General features: G+C 58.0%; 1 protein-coding gene across 4 annotated transcripts in view; it reads right to left on the bottom strand.

Annotated features, from left to right (window-relative positions):
* The window catches only part of RXRG (retinoid X receptor gamma), a 119902-nt gene that overhangs the window by 11310 nt on the left and 90435 nt on the right, over positions 1-18157 (bottom strand). Inside the window, exon 1 of one of the 4 annotated variants that reach the window (XM_037167429.2) lies at positions 12991-13433. The exons of the other annotated variants lie outside the window; for them this stretch is intronic. Coding sequence (XP_037023324.2) covers positions 12991-13039 — 49 coding nt within the window. The 5' untranslated portion in view covers positions 13040-13433. Of the gene's footprint in view, positions 1-12990; positions 13434-18157 lie in introns of those variants that run through there. 4 annotated transcript variants of the gene reach the window in all.

Below are 18157 nucleotides of genomic sequence, written 5' to 3'. Positions count from 1 at the left end.
CCCTGCCCTGCTCTCCCTCTGAACCACGAGCTTGCCCCTTCAGGGAGCTGGTGGCAGGAAGGCCAGCGAAGAGCAGGGAGCAGGGAGGGCCGCGGAGAGCCAGCACGCTCGCTGAAGGACGGGTTCTCGGGGTCCCACCTGGACCCCACGGTCGGGGGTCAGATCAGCCAAGGCCACGGGGCCGCCCACAGGTCCCCAGGTCTGGGCCACTGGGGCCTGGGCCAGGGAAGACGAGCCTCCACCAACCCCCAGGCACCAGGGGAAGCCAGCAGGTAGCCAGGCCGGTCCAGAGTCCCGGGCCTCAGAGCCACGCTGCCACCGTGACAACGGGCTGAGCCTGCGCATCAGACACCCAGGCCCGCATTCTGGCCACAGCGAACTCTCACAGGGGTGCCAGGGACTGTCCCAGGGGCCCGGACTCGGAGCCCCAGAGCACACAGCTCTCCCGCCACCCCCCTCCCCAGGCCACCACCAATCTGTCCTCTGTCCCTGAGTTCAGTTTTCGTTTTGTTTTGTTCATTCGATTCCACATGATAAGTGAGGTCGTGCGGTGCCTGTCTTTCTCGGCCTGACACGTCACTCGGCCTAGGACCCTCGAGGTCCGTCTGCGTGGCCGCAAAGGGCAGGACCCCCCTTTTCATGGCCGAGTCCCACTGCACAGCACACGGGTACCACGCTGCACCCACTCACCACCGAGGGGCCGTCCCACATCCTGGCTGCTGTGAACGACACTGCAATGACCAGGGCCGTGGGTGTCTTTTTAGATCAGTGTTTTCACGTGGGGCTATTCCGAAACATGGTGCCCCCCCTGGAGGTGTCTGCCTGGGGTCTCTCTGGAGCTCCTGCTCACTTAGTTAAGTCCTAGCTGTGGAGAGGACAGCCACTCCCGTCCCCACGGAGGTTGGGACCCTCTAGTCATTCTGCCTGGAGAGTCTCCGCTCTCAGGGACCACTGCCTCACTAATGGACCGATTCCCCGGTTCTAAGCCCCTCCACGGAGGAGGAGCCACATGCTGTGGGCCCACGGAGACGTGACACGGGGTTCAAACAGGTCAGACACTCGCGATGTGGCCTGAATAGCCCCTGAGAATCTCCACACGTTAACTCACGTCATCCTGTTCCAGAGACTTGGGCTCGGTCTCACCCTCTGGTGCCCGGGGCCAGATGACTGGCCCCACCTCTGGTGTCTACCGAGTTCTCATTCACCCTTCAGGGTCTAACTCAAATGTGGCCTCCTCCAGGAAGCCTTCCCTGGTATTCCTTGTCTGGTTTCACATTTCCTTCCTGTTTTCTAAGTAACGGTCTGTTTGTTTCCATCTCTTCCAGTAACTTGGGAGGGGGAGGGGCTGTGTCCAGTCCTGTTTGCCCGCTCCGAGCACGGCGCCCAGCCCCGCCCAGGCCGTGAGTGGCAGAATCCAGAGGCAAGCTGTCTGCCCGACAGCCCTCGTCCTCTCCTGCCTGCACCGTCAGGAGCAGCAGAGACGAAGTGAAGAGCCCTCACGTCCCAGGGACAAGAAGACTGAATTCTGAAGTGATCTCAGGCTGGAAGACCATCCAAACAGAACCCAAGCCAGCAAAACCAAAACCCTTCCCAGGTGGCCACGGACTAGAAAGAATACTTTGAGACTCTTCCCGGGTCCTGGCAGGCTGTGGCATGTACAGAGGCCAGTGTCTACCTGAGCCTGGCTCTGAGACAGCATGTGACTTGATGGGGGAGGAGCCACGAAACCCCTGGGACCCAGCCATCTCCCCACAGCCACTCCACCTGCAGCCCACCTCCTGTTCTGCTCCCGCAGGTCTCAGAGTCCTGCCTCTCTGCTCCCTGGGGACACCCATACGAGTCACCACAGCTGCAGGATGGTCGGGACCAAGACCTCGTGCCCAGCACCCTGGCCAGCCCGGGAGAGAAGGGACGCCGTGGGGGGCCCGTGAGGCGGTGCGGGGCAGACTGGGGAGAGCACTCATCATTCCCCATTTCTGTTTAGCATTTCCCTGTTTGTTGCAGCTGACGGGGCTTCCACTGTTCTAGCGTTAGCTTCTGAAAAATGGCTATTTACGTTTTTTTTAAGAGTAAATTGACCTAAGAAAAAGTCACACTCAAGGAACAAGGACACTCAATACATAAACTATCCTAAAAATAGCCTGCAAAGACATGATGCTTAAGGAACATCAACAAGCACAAATACATATACATATATATATATATATATATATATATATATATATACATACGGACTCTGGATAGCACACAAGTTGTCTCAAGACTCAACTGAAATGATGTGCGAGAGGTCTGAGATGTAAAGTGCACTGTTTCATTACCAGGAGGAGTAACAGAAACGGACTCTGTCAGAACGCGCCTGGACTGCTCGTCCGTGGGAGGGTCCGTGGGGTGGCTGAGCGAGCCCAGGTTCGGTTTTGCAGTGGTTTGCAACAATGTGATCTTGTTCCTGCTGAGTCGGCGACCCCCCAAGAGCGGGGCTCGTGTGTGACCACCGACCAGGCTCTTTGAAACTGAATTCGAAGGGACAAAGGCACCAAACGCCTGCCGGTTCTTCGAGACTAAGGGACCCGGTCCTTGCAGGAAACTAACGACTTTGCTTTTAGAAAAGGGGAGAAGCATGGCTTCGAGGACAGAGGTGCTGCCCGACCGCAAGTCTGTCCACTCCCACGGGCAGACGCCAGGGCTCGCCCGACCAGGACAGCAGCACCGGCCTCCCACTCGCCCTCCTTGTTTTCACAGCCACGTGGGAACCACAGCCGGGGCCTGAAGGCACCATGCGTTTGCCAGAGCCCTGGTGTCTGGCCCAGACCCAAAGTCAAGGCTTTCCCCGCTGCTTCTTCCGGTCCCGCCACCGGGTTCTACGAGGCTCAGCAACCCCTTGGCCCCGCTGCTCCCCGGGCACGTGCCCTCTCTGTCCCTGGTGCCCACTGCCAGCCCGGGAAATGCGCCATCCTGCACCCACACGTTTCACACTCCTCGCTCAGACACACTTTTTAGAAAACTAAGCCTCTCTGATGGGGAAGGGCTGGTGGGCTTTCCCCTCACTGCTCGTCCATGCTCCTGGCTTCCCCCCGCCCGCCAGGAAGGCGCCCCCACCCCGTTTCCTGAACACAGAGATGGCAGGTCTGATCGCATCCACAGGAGCAGATGCGGGGGGTGGTCTGGGGTCGTCGGAGTCTGAGCCAGGAGCCCAGTTGCGACTGGGCCTGTCAGGCCTTGAGGCTCTCAGAGGGTCACCGGGACCCACAGCCGCTGGGACTCTGCAGGGTGCCTTTGCAGCCCTGGCTTCTAAAGTCCCCAAGGGCCTCGGGGCACCAAGGCGACCAGAGGACAGTCCAGAAGGAGATAAAGCTGTGAAGCCAAAACACCAAAGGCTGGATTTGAACCTTGACCCCCAGCTCCTGTGCCCACAAATGGAGGCCTCTGGCGGGGGGTAGCAGCCAGAATCACTCACTAGGCTGGGAAGGGTGCTGGGCAGGGCTGCGCCTGGCCTGACCACGGCAGACCGTGGGCCTAAAGGGTCCGGCCCGGGCCAGGCCGCCAGTAGAGGCTCCATGAAGGGTCGTCAGTGCCGACCCCAGTAGGGGTGGGGCCACACAACGTTCACGGTACTGACTTTTCCGAATCGCTTAGGGAACAGTCGTAGCTCTGGGCCCAGAGAGTGGCCCCTGCATCACCCCAGCCACCCCTCCCTCTCCCCCAAGGCCCTGCCCAGGGCTCCCAGAGGTCCCCCCACTGATTTGCACTCTGAACGTCTGCTGCCCTACTGGCCGTCACCGAGTTTCAATCCCCTCCCCCGGCTGCTGGCAACAATCTCCACGAAGATGCTCAAAAAGTGTCTGCTAATTCGTGAGTGGGCTCCTTTTTTTCCCCCTTTTGCTCATTAATGTAAGTAACCATGGATAGCATTCACCCATAAAAATAATTCTGCCTAAGAAATCTATGTCTCTGATGTTTAACCAAATGCAAACCTCTGACATCTCCCAATAAGGAGGTGTGTGTGTGTGTGTGTGTGTGTGTGTGTGTGTGTGTGTGTGTGTGTGTTGAAGAAGCACTTATTGAGAAAGAGGAGCTGGGTTCTTCGAACTGCAGAATTCTAACCCAGGTGAGGAAGTTGCTTAGCAACCTCATCCTCAGCCAATGAAAACAAAATGCCATGCATGGGTCTTTCTGATTGGCTGGGCAGGAGCAAATGGCTTTAGCTGTTGTGCCTGGGCAGAGAGTTTGCTGTCCCATTAGCAACCTTGCTCGGGATGTTAGTACCCACCCACGGGTAAGGGGACAGAGGGAGACACCCACAGTTGGCGCCACCTTTCCAACCCTGGGGGGTTGTGGTGCAGAAGCCGGAGAACCACAGCTACCCTCACGCCCGGCCTGTGCTCCTGCCCTCGGGGAACTCCCGCAACCAGGCCCTGCAATACAGGCTGCTCCGCGGTCGGCAGGGCCCTGCCACCTGAAGGCCCTGTCTTGTCACCTCTGCCCCAAGCAACAGCAGCAGCTCACGTTCAATGAGCAAGTACAGTACGCCGGACACGGTTCTAAACTCCTTAGGTACACGGTCACGTTTCATAGCCACAAACGTGAGGCCGGGCCTCTTCCTGCTCAAGGGAAAATGCAAAAATTGGGGGACAGAGAATTATATGGCCTGCTCCAGGGGGCATGCTGGGAAATGACACCGGTGGAATGTGGATCTGGGGGGCGAGGAGCAGCAGATGTGGGTTCTAATCCCAGCCCCGCCTGGTACTGACCGTCTGGACAGCCCCTTCTCTCTAAATCTGCAAAAGACATTTCTCTGGGGAAGCTGGGATCTAGACAAAGCATGTTGAGCTTTGTAGGAAAAGCCTATGCAAAATTTTGTTGTTTCTTCCTGATACATTAACAACCTAGAAATAAGGAGGGAAAATCTTTAAAACAGTATTGCTCCAGTTTGTCACTATGTGACTTAAAATACCCTGCTCTGTGAGGTGTGAGCTGCAAACTGCAAAAGCTAGACAAAGAAACAAGTAATTCCAAAATATGCAAAAAAAAAAACCCTAAGTTACAGTTTTCTTGGTAACTATAAAACATTTTTCGTTTAGAAAAAGTGTTCTTTTAAATTTTTGTAAATCTCTATAGGCAAGTGGGAAAATGCATTTAAAAGACCCACCACAAGCAGAGAATGGGCTGACTCCCACTCCTCCCCCTGGACACCCCCACCGGATTTCCGTCCCCCTCCGGCCCTTCCCGGCCAACCGGGGCCAACCGGGAATTTTGACTTGGCACTTTCTGAGGAGGACCCTCCGGATCCTGGCCCAGACCCTCGCAATTCATTCCCAGCTTTGGTTCCCTCCTCGGGGCTCCCCACTCAGCCCAGCCCCCCTCCCCCTTCTTCCGCAGGAGCCAGGGCGTTGCAACACCCCTTTCTAAGCTTTGAGTCATTCTCTGTGCTTCCAAGAGCACTTTCACATGGACGTCGGAGCGGCACAGCCACCCGAGCTCGTGCAGGGAGGGCTGGTGAGGTGCAGAGCTGTGCGCCCGTGTGGACGTGCCTGCGGACCCACGTGGACACCAGGACCCGAGACACAGGAGCCCCAGGGTGTGGGCAGTGGAGGTGCAGGTCGCCTCTGAAGAAGGGGAGCCCCTCGATGGGAACGTGAAGGAAGGGAGATCCTCCTCATGCCCCAAGTTCCACCCCCAGGCCACTGGCAGGAGGAGCAGGAGGATGACCACCAGGTGGCCAGCCTTTCAGAGCCCACAGGGGCAGCTCCGATTCCCCAAAGAAGGGCTGAGGAGCTGCCTGTGCAGGGTGGGGGCGGGGTTACAGCTTCCAGTGCTGGGAAGAGGGTGGGGCAGCCCCTTCCCCTCTCCCCTGCCCCTCCCCCTCCCCTAATACCTGGAATGATGGAGAGTGAAAAGCAGGCGAAGATTGATAATCAGCCTCATTATCACCAACATTATATATAATTATAGCAAAACCTCACTCATCTGGATCAATTGAGAGAAAAATCCATCTAAATTCGTGACAAGTTGGCAGATTACTTTTAAATTACAATTTTATTACTTCTAAGTAACACACGTGAAGAGTTTGTTTCAAGTACCAGGAGCTAATGGTTATTAAGTGGGGATTCTATAAAATCTGCTCTAAAAGACTCTTTTGTAATTAACACCCCGTTAATATGCTAATGATTCTCCTACTATGCTTTTTAAATTGCTTGAAAACAGATGCAATTTAAATAGGCTCAACCCTTCTACCATCTTATTTGCTTAACCAATTTGGGGGGGGTATTTTTATTTATTTTTTGGTGAACAAGCAAATACAAACTAGTTCATACTATGACGATTTAATCACCCTTCCGAGTTAATTATGTCATGAATTAATAAGGCCATATTGCTTTGGGTTAGAAACCAGACTTTGGAGAATTGGAGAACCACCTCATTTCACAGAAGAGAAAATCATTTGTTCAAAGCCACACAGAACGAAAACCCTGGGTCTCTCTGCTCCGAAGTTCAAGTTCATTTCACCCCTGAGTACCACTGCCTTCCATTCACATGACTCCTTGTAATGCTGTGCTACTGTTTTCCATATCATCTGGTTCAATAAAAAAAAATACTTGTTGAGCACCTACTATGTGCTAAGTCCACGCTGCGCACAGCATAGATGATGGGCCCTGTGGAAGGCCACAGCCATTTTGTTCAAACTTCAGACTGGCTCAGGGGGCGGAGTCTGGGTCTAGTTCAGCACAATGTCTGTCCACGTTTCTGCATGTACCTCGCAGCATTTTGCTTGCACCCCACCTGCCCCCCCCCGCCCAGAACCAAATTGTGAACCTTAATGAGACAGGTGGGTGTGATACTGTCCCTGACACTTGAGAGACCTGGGCGGACTAGGGGCGTCCCCAGTAGGAAACAGCCCTGTCCCTTTAAACCACTTCAAAACTACACACCCCATAGCGGTTGATCCTTCAAGATAAAAGCCAGAGAGTGTTTCAGGCATGTGCTGAGGGTGCCACCTGCCTTGTCCTGGGGTCCCTGAACACCAACCATGTCTGCGCCCAGAATCCAAGACCTCACTCCCTTTCTGTCTCTGCACTCGGTGGCCAGATGTCCTCTCCAGAGCCTCTGGATACAGGCTGTCTTTTAAAGACTGTCCTCACCTTAAAATAGTGAAGGAGGCCTTGGCTGGGTAGCCAAGTGGTTAGAGCATTGTCCCAATGCACCAAGGTTGCGAGTTCAATCCCCTGTCAGGGCACGTACAAGAATCAACCAATGGATGCATCAGTAAGTGGAACAACAAATTGATGTTTCTCTCTCTATGTGTGTCTGTCTCTCTCCTTCTGTCCCTAAAATCAATAAGTTAAAAAATTATACACAGTGACCAACATCTGTCCCCTCCAGCGGTAACTCACGCAGCCTCATTCGTCCTCAGGTTCAGACCTACCTTCCTTGGACCCGTTCCCCCAACCTAAGCCCTAAGAAACAATCCCCAAAACGACTGCTCTCCAAACGTTCTGCAGACTTGAGACTTTGTAAGCAGTTCGTAGCTCCCTGCAGCCGAGCGCGGACTGACGGGCGCCATCCCCAAACGGTGGAAACAATCCCACGAAACAATCCCACGTATTTATTAAGCACGTTCTCTGCCTCCTTGCAAGTGCTTTTCCAATTAAAGGTCACAAGCCTTCCATGTGTTAAGTTCAGATGCAGGATTCTGAAATCCCGTCTGGAGGCTGAGCTGCTCTTGAACTTGAGGCTCCTGTCTCCCTCGCCTCCGCTCAGCCCCAGCCTGTGACAACGCACCTAGGTGTCCTGTGCCTCACAGGGTTGGAGGCCCCGGTTCCCCACTCTTTCTGCCAGATCTCAGGAGAAAACAAGGCGACTATTTACGGGGGATTTTCAGGAACCGCGGCGGAATCCCTGTCTGCTTCGCTTCGCTTTGTCGGTCCCTACAAGCACATGACCCAGCACTTTCCGACTAGACGACCTCCTCTGGGGAATACCTACCGATGAAATTCCAGCTGAACTTAGTACCACGCCCTGCAACTGTTCTGAAATGGGAAAGGGAACCACCTTGACTGTGCATTTATAATTCTCAGCCTTTATTGTATTGAATCCCCACACCGTGCATGCAGAGTTAAACTGGATCTCATGCAGAGTTGTTTTACCTAAGGGGGGGGGAAGCTCTCTGTAGCTTACGCCCCTCTCCTTCCTCCACCCCAGGTGGCCCCTGGGGACCTCAGGGGGGCCCAATGTGAAGACCACAAATAGCTATCGGTCCTGGGCACGCCACGCCTGTTTCCCAAGGGTCCTCCTCCATGACTGAGGGGTCAGGTGACCCACAGAACCCTCGGTCTAGCTGGGAAGATCCAGCTCAGTGACAGGAAAAAGCCAGGGACGAGCCAGCACTGGGGATCACTGCGAACCGGAGAAAAATCAGAAATGGGGGTAAACATCTCCAGAACGACCCCCTGGGGGCTGGCATGCTGTGCCCGAGGTGACGTGGGTCTGTGCGGTGACAGCAGCAGCTTTCCCACTAGGACAGACCCTAGCATTGAGGCCGCAGCCCCGCAGCTGGCCAAGCCCAGGATGTTTACTCTCTGGCTCTTTAGAGGAAAAGTCTGCCGATCCCTGCCCCAGGAGGGGACATTGGGTCCCGCGTATTAGAACAAAGTGGGGCCACCTGGAAAAACTGGGCCTGTGTTTATTAGGACCCCCAGGGGCCCAGTCCCCTCACCCTGCACCTGGTGTTTCATTCATTCGCTGCAGTTACTTACGTTGGAGAGAGGAGAGAGCCTGATGGCCCCCTAGGGAGCTGGGAGGGACATTGAGCAAGACTGTCCCTCAGGCTAGACACTGCCCAGTGAAGGGGGCAGGGACAAGGACAGTTCCCCCCTATCCCGGGGTCCCTGAGAGGACTGCGGTGGCCCCTGTCACAGCCATGGAAAAGGGTCTAGCCCATCGCAGGTTCCTGGCAAACACCGGGGGCTGTTTCCTGTCTGTGAGCATCACCGCACCGGGTCCCGGCTGGTCTCCTGAGACCCACCCGGGCCCAGGCGTCCTGCAGAACAAACCGCACCCCTGGGCCTCTGCGTGCCCTACTTTCACTGAAAGGAAAAACGACCAGGCTCCTCAGGGAGTCCCGGACGTCCTGGCCCCCGCCCTGGTGGCTGAGTCTCCCAGGACACGCCGGCTGGAGAGCGAGGGGCCGGGGGAGGCGGGCAGCCGACCACACTCTGCACACGGTCTCTCCCCCACTTGCTATGCGGCTCTCTCTCTCTCTCTTTCTCTGTAAAATTGTAAATATTTCAGAAAATAGTTTATGCTAAATGTGCTCCTTCCTGGATCTCACGAGTCATTACTCCTCCCTGTGGGAGCCCTCACTGCTGACCACTTGCAGGACTGTGGATCTCTGTCAGCCACCCACACATGTGCAGAGGACAAACATGTTCTGGCATGCACACACACACATGCACACACATCACACCACACACACCCCATCATATTGCCCCCCCACACACAAGCGTCTCCAACTCAGCCCTCCCCTGTGTCCACTCTCAGGGGGGAAAGGACTGTCCTCCAGATGGCCAGGGTCGGGACTCTTGCAAATCAGGAGACCCCCAGAAGAAGCCACCCATGAACTCTCTGGAGCTCATGGTGGCCCCAAAGTGACTACTAAGCTGTCCCATTCTCCTCCTGGAAGGACAGGCCGTGAGTCTGCAGCAGTGGGCGGAGCTGAGGCTGCCGAGCTCCTGAGCCCTGGAGGGGGTGGGGGTGGGGTGGGGGTGGGGGGGTGGGGGGGTGGGGGGGCCCACCCGCAGCACCCAGGGCAAGGCCAAGGCTCAGAGAGACCCGGAGACAAAGCGGAGTGGGCCGGACAGCCCGATGCTCACTTCCAGCCCCTGGCTGAGCCCCTCTGGCTCCAGGGCCCTGGACACAGACCGCCCCCAGCACAGCCCCCGCACCCGCCTCCGCTGGCCCCCATCACACCCGCACCCCCATCACACCGGGAGGCTTCCTTGAGGTTTAAGTGAGCTGAGCTGGGCAAGAACTTTCAGGGGCGGCGTGAGAAGGAGCCCCCTCTCCCTGAAGCATCCTGGCCCTGAGGATCAGCGCAGGGTCGCACAGAGGATGACGGGCTTTGCCTGCTGTCTTCCGAGAGGCAGTGACTGGCTTGTCCTGGCAAACCCATCTCCTCCTGAGCAGCTGGGAAACCCTGAACTTGGCAGTGAAGACGAGGGTTTTCTCCTCGTCACAGGGCAGGGCCAGAGTGGGGACAGTGGGCCCTTTGTGGGGCCATTGCCACCCAGCTGGTCACCACCCCTTGGCCAGTCTGACCCTAACTGAGCCAATCTGGCCAATCTTGTTCACTGAGGACCTGGTGGTCTGGCAGCTAGTAGGTGAGCACAGCCCCAGACTCCAATCCCAGGGGTTCCCCCGGCCCCCGAGGGCGAGGCTGGGCCCCTGCAGGTCCCCGCACATGTCCCCGGAGCCCGTGAGGCTCCACCTGCTGATGGGTAAAGGGGTGGCAGGGACACCCCCCCCCGTGAGTCCAAGAGTGCCACCAACCCACTGCCTTGGGGCACAGGCGGTTAGAGGCTGCAGGGGACACATCTCCGGCCATCAGGTGTCCCTGTCCCTGTGGGCGGGCCCTCCTGCCTCCACCGCAGGTCCCCACTCAGACCTCCGGCTGGAGGCCCCGTCCTCAGCCTCAGAGTCGGAGCAGCTTCTTACCTGGCCTAGGTGAGCACAGCAAACAGCGGCAGAATGAAAGGAAACGACCAGTCTTTCCCAGGACTGGGCGGACAAAGCAGCGTCCGGGGAGGGGACCGGGGGCCGCGGGCGGCCTGCACGCGCCCCTCCCTCCTCTCAGGGGGCCGGCCTCCTCCCTTCCAGGCAGCCTTTCACCCCAAACCGAGCAGCGGGGCCCCCACCTAGACCAACAAATCCGTGGGTCTCCACGGCTTCCTCTCGCCTCCCCAGACTCCTGCTCCTCCTTTCCACGGGAATGTTGGGTTTTCCAATCAATTGGCAGGTTAGAACGAAGGGACGTGGAAGGGGCAGACGTGTTCACTATTTTTTTATCCAGTGCCCAATGTACGGACAACGGTACGGCACGGCTTCCTCAGCATCGGCACCGGGCGTTTTCACGGCAGTCAAGAGGGGATTATGAGCTCCACTTTACAGACGAAGGCACTGGGGCTCAGAGAGGTTCGGCAATTTCCTAAGGTCACACAGCTAGTCAGCGAAAAACTGGAAACCAAACTCAGTCCCTCCTTCCTCCCTTCCTTCTTCCTGTCATGTTCATAGCACTTCACCACTTCGAAGGGATACTAGTCTCCGTCTGAGTCAGGGGCTTTCTGAAAGGGCTTCCCCTCAATCCCCGATCTTGGACTACTCCCCGCTGTACCTGGGAATCCGGCTGACATGCCTGCACCGTGAGAGGTCTGACACGTTCTCTGAGGTCCCTGGGGTGCCAGTGTTCCAAGACACCAACAAGCAGCGCCCCCCCCCCAGCTTTGGACAAGGCCTTCACTCTCCAGCCTTTGCCTTAGCTCTCTCCCCAGATCTATCCACCCTCAACCCTTTTATGCACCCCGGTTGTCCCAGGGGGCCTCCTTGGCATTCAAGGAGCCAGAGCCTCCCAGACCTTGGGGACCCCGAGAATCTCAGGGGAAAGCCTGAACTTTGCCACCTGCACTCAGAGGGCAAAGGGGACAGGGCGGTGAGTGGGGCAAGATGGGGGCTGAGGTAGCTTTCCACCCCCAGGACCTGGCTGCGTGGCTACGGACCGGAGATCAGGCGCCTGGCTCACGGTGTTGGCCACCACCCTCGCCGGGCCGGGCGGTGTCACTAGACTGGCCCCAACAGCCTGCCTGTTACCACTTCCGGGAACGTGTCCACGGCCCACACCCCCAGCATCCAAGCGGCAACCTGCACCGAATTTCCGCGTGCCGTCCGAGGGACGAGCCCACCTTACCCGAGTGGCAAAGCCCGCGCCCAAGCCCATGTTCAGCTCACCACCGCGCCCCCAGGGCCCTGAATGAACGAACAAGCCCCCGGCCTGACGCCCTCCCCAGAGCAGGGCCACCCCAGGCCGAGTCCCCACCGCGGCTCACAGCGCGCCCGGCCCCGCAGGGTGTTTCCGCCGCGCTCCGCTCCGAGTCTGCACCAGAGGTCAGGCGAGCAGGGACGGCTCCGCTCTCCAAACTTGACAAGAATTTCTGCTGTGCCCTGCCCGCCAGCACAGGAACTACAGGCTCCCAGAAGCACCAGCTGCCGAGGGAGAGGCCAGCCGGTCAGCTGTTGGCTGGGCGACTGTCCCTGAATCCGGGGACCTGGGAGCGAGTCTGCCTGGGGGTGGGGGCCGCCCCCCGCACAGCTCCTGACGGAGATCCAGACAGCTATGACCCTCTGTGGAAGCGAAGACAGTGACCCCTGCCGCAGGATTGGAATTGGGGACAGCGAGGGATGGGGGGGGCCGGGCAGGGCACCAGAGGCTATTAGCAAATCAAAGGGGAAGCCAACGAACGGGAAGGAAAGCGAGGTAGCAAACGAAAGCATTACATTTGCTTTTTAAAAACCCTATTATGGGGAAATCTGCTCCTGAATACGACAAGCATGCCCTCCTTGGGAGGCGTCCGGGGGACCCTTAACGGAGGCAAACACTGCTTCTCCCTTTTTCCTCATTGCAAGTGGGGTGATCCGCAGTCCTCCTAATTCGCCTGGAAGTCCGCACCTTCAGCCCCACAGAAACTCGCTGGTTGCAACAATGTCTCGTCTCGTTCCAGCTCTGTCGCAGGTGTTCCGACTCGCTGCCTGGACTGCCCCATATCCCGCCCTGGGCTCTCCCCTCCGGCCACCTCTCCCCTCCCCCCTGCACCGCACACTCACACGCACGCACCCTGTGCACGGAGCTACACACACGAGATTCAACACTAACCCCGTTAGCTGGCCCCCCACCCCCCACCGCCCTGTCCCCTCCCTCCCCCCAGATGGTCCAGATGGCGCCGCACTCACCGCCGAAGCCGGTGGGGAACTTCACGAAGTGCGAGTAATTCCCATACATGCTTCCTCTTCAGGTCCTCGTCCTCCCCGGGCGTCTCCCGAAGCCCGCGGCCCCGGCCCCAGGCGCAGCCCCCCGCCCTTCAACTCGGGCGACCAAGAGTGGTCATCGCCGCCCCGCAGCCGGGAGCGCGGGCTGGGCCAGCCCTCCGGGACGAGCCAGGAATCCGCCTCTGGATCGGGGCGGCCACATAGCGCGCTGGAGCCGGCGACCGCGGCAGCTGGTGCCTGTCAGTAATCACGCATAATGCCGCCGCCGTCGCCGCCGCCGCCGCCGCCCGAGACCCTGTTGCTAGTTTGATTAACTCGGGGCTGGGCTGCTGCGCGCCTCTTCCAGCCAGTCCCCCGAGGTCCCTGCCGGTGGCAGGGTCTATTATCTGGGAAGGCGATCGATGTGTGACCGCCCCGCAGGAGGTCAGGAGCGAGGGGGAGGTGGCAGGGGACGGAAGGCCCTTCAGGTGGCTGTTCCTTGTCTCACACCCATAAAAATCAATGGGGTTTATTAAGATGCATTTTCTCCCTCCAGCTGCCCTCTGTCCTTGCTCTTGGATCTGGGACCGGCCGTGGGAGGTGGGGGTTTGGAGAGGACAGACAGACGCCCAGCGACGGAAACTACAGCAGAGCGGCCCTGGGGTCCAGTGGACGCTCCTGTGCTGGCCAGAGGCAGGTGACTCTCGGAGGGCAAGGCTGATCAGGGTCGCTGGGGGCCGGGCCCACCTCACAGGCAGGGAGGGCGTGCTGGCCTCATGCAAGGGCCCCCCGCTGACCTTCCCAGGACCAGTGCCCTCACCTCTGTACCCCTGGCAAAGCGCCCCGAGCTCCTCCCTGATGCAGACACTCGTGGGTGGAACCGACCCACAGATCAGAGTCCAGGCTCCCCTTGGATGTCTGGGTCTGTGAGGCTGCCATCCTGACAAGCTGCAGCTCAGCCTATACTTGAATACCTCCAACACTGGGGAGCTCACTACTCTACCAATCCTCTTCTGGACAGTTCTGACCATGAAAAAGTTTTTTATTGAGCCGAGTCTGCCTCTTCTCCAGAGAGCTTCAGCCCACAGATTCTAGGCAACCTCCTGGGGCCATGCAAGAGGAGCCTGCGAGGGTCGTCACCATGGGGTCTTCGGCAAACTCAGTCACAAATCCCCAGGCCCGACGCACCCCACCTCTAAGCACTCTCCTCTCTCAACATCTGGCCATGTACCATCGAGGGTCCGACGCGTTCACAACCTGTTCTCTCTCTGCGGATGGAGGTCAATTTTCAGAGCTGCTCTCACAGCCATGACACTCCTGATGGAGTGCAAATCTTCTCCCCCGGGCGGGTGTTGGCAGGGCGATGGGGGTGCCCTCAGCACCCCCTGAGGGGCTGGAACAAGAACCCAGGGCTTCTCCTGATACAGCCAAGGACAGAGAGAGCCAGGGAGGTGAGCCAAATCAGAGCCCCGCGGGAGAAAGTCAAGACTCCCACTCGAGGAGAACCCAGGACAAAAACTAAGGGAAAGGGGCCCCGTGTGTAAACTCACATAAAAGCAACTCCACAACCGCTCCCCCGCCCAGGTCCCGCCTCTTTTCTGCACATTCTCCACCCCATTCCCAGTCGGTCAGTCGGGGGGGGGGGGGCATGCACTCCCTCCCCACATTCCTCTGCAAAGAGATCCGGGTCCACCTGCCCTCCCAGGTCTTTGGAGTCCATCTTCTTCTGTCCGTTGTATTTTTTATTCTTCCCTCAGCCCAGAGCTTTTAAAGGTCTGGTGAACTGCTTTGCAACGCGTGGATAAAAATGTTGCCGAGGGCATAGCAAGGGTGTCTGACAGCCACCACGGAGCGCCCATTCCTAGTGCCCTGGACCCTCTGTCCCTCCACCTTCCGGAGGCCCGGAGAGGGCGGTTCTGCAGAGAGAGCGCCAACGCAGAGCCAGCCCTGCCGGCCGAGGCCCAGCTCCGTGGCTAACCACCGCACAACACCGGCGAGTGGCCACGTCCCCGGGGCCACCGTGACTGCAGGGGCTCGTCGTGAGGGTCAAGTGAGTCTGCACTCGCTAGCCACCTAGACAACACGGGACACACAGTAAACACGGACGAGCTCTTTCTGTGAGGATGACGATGATGGTGATGATGCGCACTCCTCGCCGCCTTGGGCTCCCTCGTAAAACGGAGGAGCAGGGCTGGACCAGATCTGAGGTCCCCTGCGACTTCCAATTCAACGCAAACTCTCCCAGCACCGACCCGGCGGCTGCCTCGGAGACAGTCCTCACTGAAGCACAAGCCAGGTTTTCCGTCCCACGCCTGGTGGAGGAGGAAGCGAGTGGCCCAGCGCACTTGGCCGCTGGCCGGGGTCTTCCAAGCCCTGCCAACCATCCTCGCTGCGTCTGTCCAGAGCCTTGCCCAAGGTCAACATCACATGGGCCCACTGGAGGCTGGAGGTGGAGTCTGCCTGGCTGATTTCACTGGGGTAGGTGCCTCTTCACAACATGACAGCCAGACTCCTGGGCCTGGCGTGGGGAGGCCTCCGAGTGGCCTCTCTGGCGAGGGCCCCGGGACAGCCCCCGCCAGGCCCCCGCGCCCACGGCTCCACCCCGGCCCTGCACCCTGGCCGGCTCACTCACTCTCCAGGGAAACTCCCATGGCCAAGACCTCACTGAGGTTTCTGGGTTTTGTTTTGCTTTCGTGGTGCAGTGATGATACTGCACATGTTTTGTTTGGGGTGCGTTTGGGGCTTTTGTTTGCTTTCTACTGTGAAGTTCTAGCTCTTCACAGACACGAGGAAGAAATACTTTCTTGCTTTTTCTCGGATGGTCCCTTCTGGTCTGGAGACTTTGCTCACGGGGGAACATGGTTTGTTCATTCCACCTTCTGGTTCATTGCTCATGCCATTGACCCTGTCCTGCCTGCATCTCCCAGGTAAATGCTAGAAACGCTAGTAAGTGCTCAATAGATGGGTTGTTTTGTTTGTTTTTTTTTCAATAGAAAATGCTCGGTACTGTCCTAGCAAAGATTTCCTTGTGATACCTTCCATATGGTTTCACACCCCTTCACAAGCCGTGAACTTGGCCTGAACGGCAAGAAATAGGAACGCGGCTTTTGTTTTTAATCCACGTGTTTTGCATGGCACCACCGTGTCTTGTCCCAGACGGCTGTTGGCATAACAACATGATCCTCCCGTAAGCCCTTCCCAGACAGCCCTGCCGCCTCCAGCCACTCTGGTGTCTCCAGCTGTCCCGGAGTCCTCACTCGGACGTCAAGCAAACGGCCAAATACTCAGGCTTCGGAGCGGGAATTAGCAGATTCATTCAGCAGGACTCGGAGCCCGGCCCTGGGAAGACCGAGTCTCCTTAATGGACGACGTGCTCCGCTTTTATTGAAGCCATCGGGCCTCTCGGGAAACGCAAAAGGCGCGAGTTTTCGCTGGGGTGTCTGACTCTGAGTCGGCCTGGTATCTATGTCCCACCTGGTAATGAGCGAACACGGCGTCACCACCAGTCTTGTTCGTGGGTTTGTTCTTTGGCGTTTGCCCAGTGGCGATAGAAAATAGTCTTCTGTAGCAAACGGGAATGAAATACGAAGTCACGTTGTTTGATTCTTGCCAGCAGGCATGAGACGGGACATTTAGATGCAAATATCCACCACACTGTTGATACAGATTAACATGTGTATGTTTGTGTAACAGTGTATGAAGTTTCTGTGGGTCTTCCCCAGCATTAAAGTTCAGTAGGACACACTGTATTTCCTGATATTACAAGTGAGGAATATGAGACCCACAGCTATGAACCCAGAAAGGGAAAAACAGCCACTCTAAAAATTTGATCTCAGATCGCCACCTCTCTCAACTCTAAAGTGACAGAAGTGGCTGTGAAAACCCAGCTCTGAGTTTCAGCCAAACAATGATCTTCTCCTATTAGTGATATGTTTCTGTTACTTGGGGGGGGGGGGTGTCTATGTATCTTTTTTGTTTTGGGTCTGGCATTCATGGATTCAATGGTCACTCAGCCAACACTTAGGAGACCTCTTTGCATGCCAGTCTCACAGGACAGACTAAGGGAGCAGACGTGTGGAGTCCCTGGGACACGCGTGGTCCGGCGGAGGAGGGGCGGCAAGCCCGTCGGCCCAGAAACACAGCGTCGTCAGCACAGACCAGGACGAGGGCTATGAAGGGAAACCACTGGGGGGGGGGGGTGAGGCACCGTAGTGGGAGAGCCAAGGCGAAGGAAGGGCCACAGCGGACTCCTTAGAGGGAGTGACAGTGACACTGGGGTCTGAGGGCGAGGACGGCTGAGTTGGGGGAGACAGGACCCGGCCCAAACCCAGAGGGTCGCATAGCCCTGGGGACGGAGGGAGGGAGCCCAGTGCATTCGAGAGGCGGGGGCTGGGGTGGGGGGACGTTCAGGCCTCCCCTTTGGAAGATGTGGCCTTCGGGAGCCCCGGGCGCCGTGGTCTCGGCCGTGAGCCGGTGCTCAGCATCCCCATCACCCTGGGCTGCGGGGACCTCACTTCCCGACCCTGTCACGGATGACGCGCCATTGCCCACTCCCGATACCCAGGCACCGGCCCAAACTCCTGCCGTGTTCACTACGCTCTTCTACTCAGGACAGCCTTCCTTCTTCCCTTCTGTTCGCCGTCCAGCAGGACTCGGGCCCCGAGGCCCGTCCCCTGGGGCTGGCGGGGCCCCTCTGGTGGAAGCCCCCTCTCTCCCAGGCCCCTCCAGTCTGGGAGTCTAACTCAGAACGAAGTCCCGAGAATGAGACTGGTGGGGGCCCAGAGGCTGATGACGCCGGGACCCCTCGAGGACACGAAGTCCCCAGGTCCCAGCACAGTGCACCGCCCAGGTGCCACATCCACGGGCCCCTCCTCCTGGCGTCACGGGAGCCACACACAGCACGTCCGGGTGGCTGAGGTCCTCGGAGACAGGGACAGCCCGAGGAGAACTGCCTCTGCCCTCAGGAAACCGGGGCCGCCCCCGAAAGGCCGGTGACGTGTCCAAAGGCACCCCCTCTGTGCTCGGGGTGCCACCCACGGCTCTGCAGCAGGTGACGTTCGTGTTGGAAATGACTGTGGCGTCACCAGGGGCTCCACCCTAAAGGACCGGCCCCCAAACTTGTCTGCGCAAACGGCAGGGCCTTTGTCCCTTC

This window comes from Artibeus jamaicensis, unplaced genomic scaffold (assembly GCF_021234435.1).
Source record: "Artibeus jamaicensis isolate MK-2021 breed Jamaican fruit bat unplaced genomic scaffold, CSHL_Jam_final scaffold_625, whole genome shotgun sequence".
In the NCBI taxonomy this organism is placed as follows: domain Eukaryota; kingdom Metazoa; phylum Chordata; class Mammalia; order Chiroptera; family Phyllostomidae; genus Artibeus; species Artibeus jamaicensis.
This window is presented reverse-complemented; position numbering and strand designations above follow the sequence as displayed.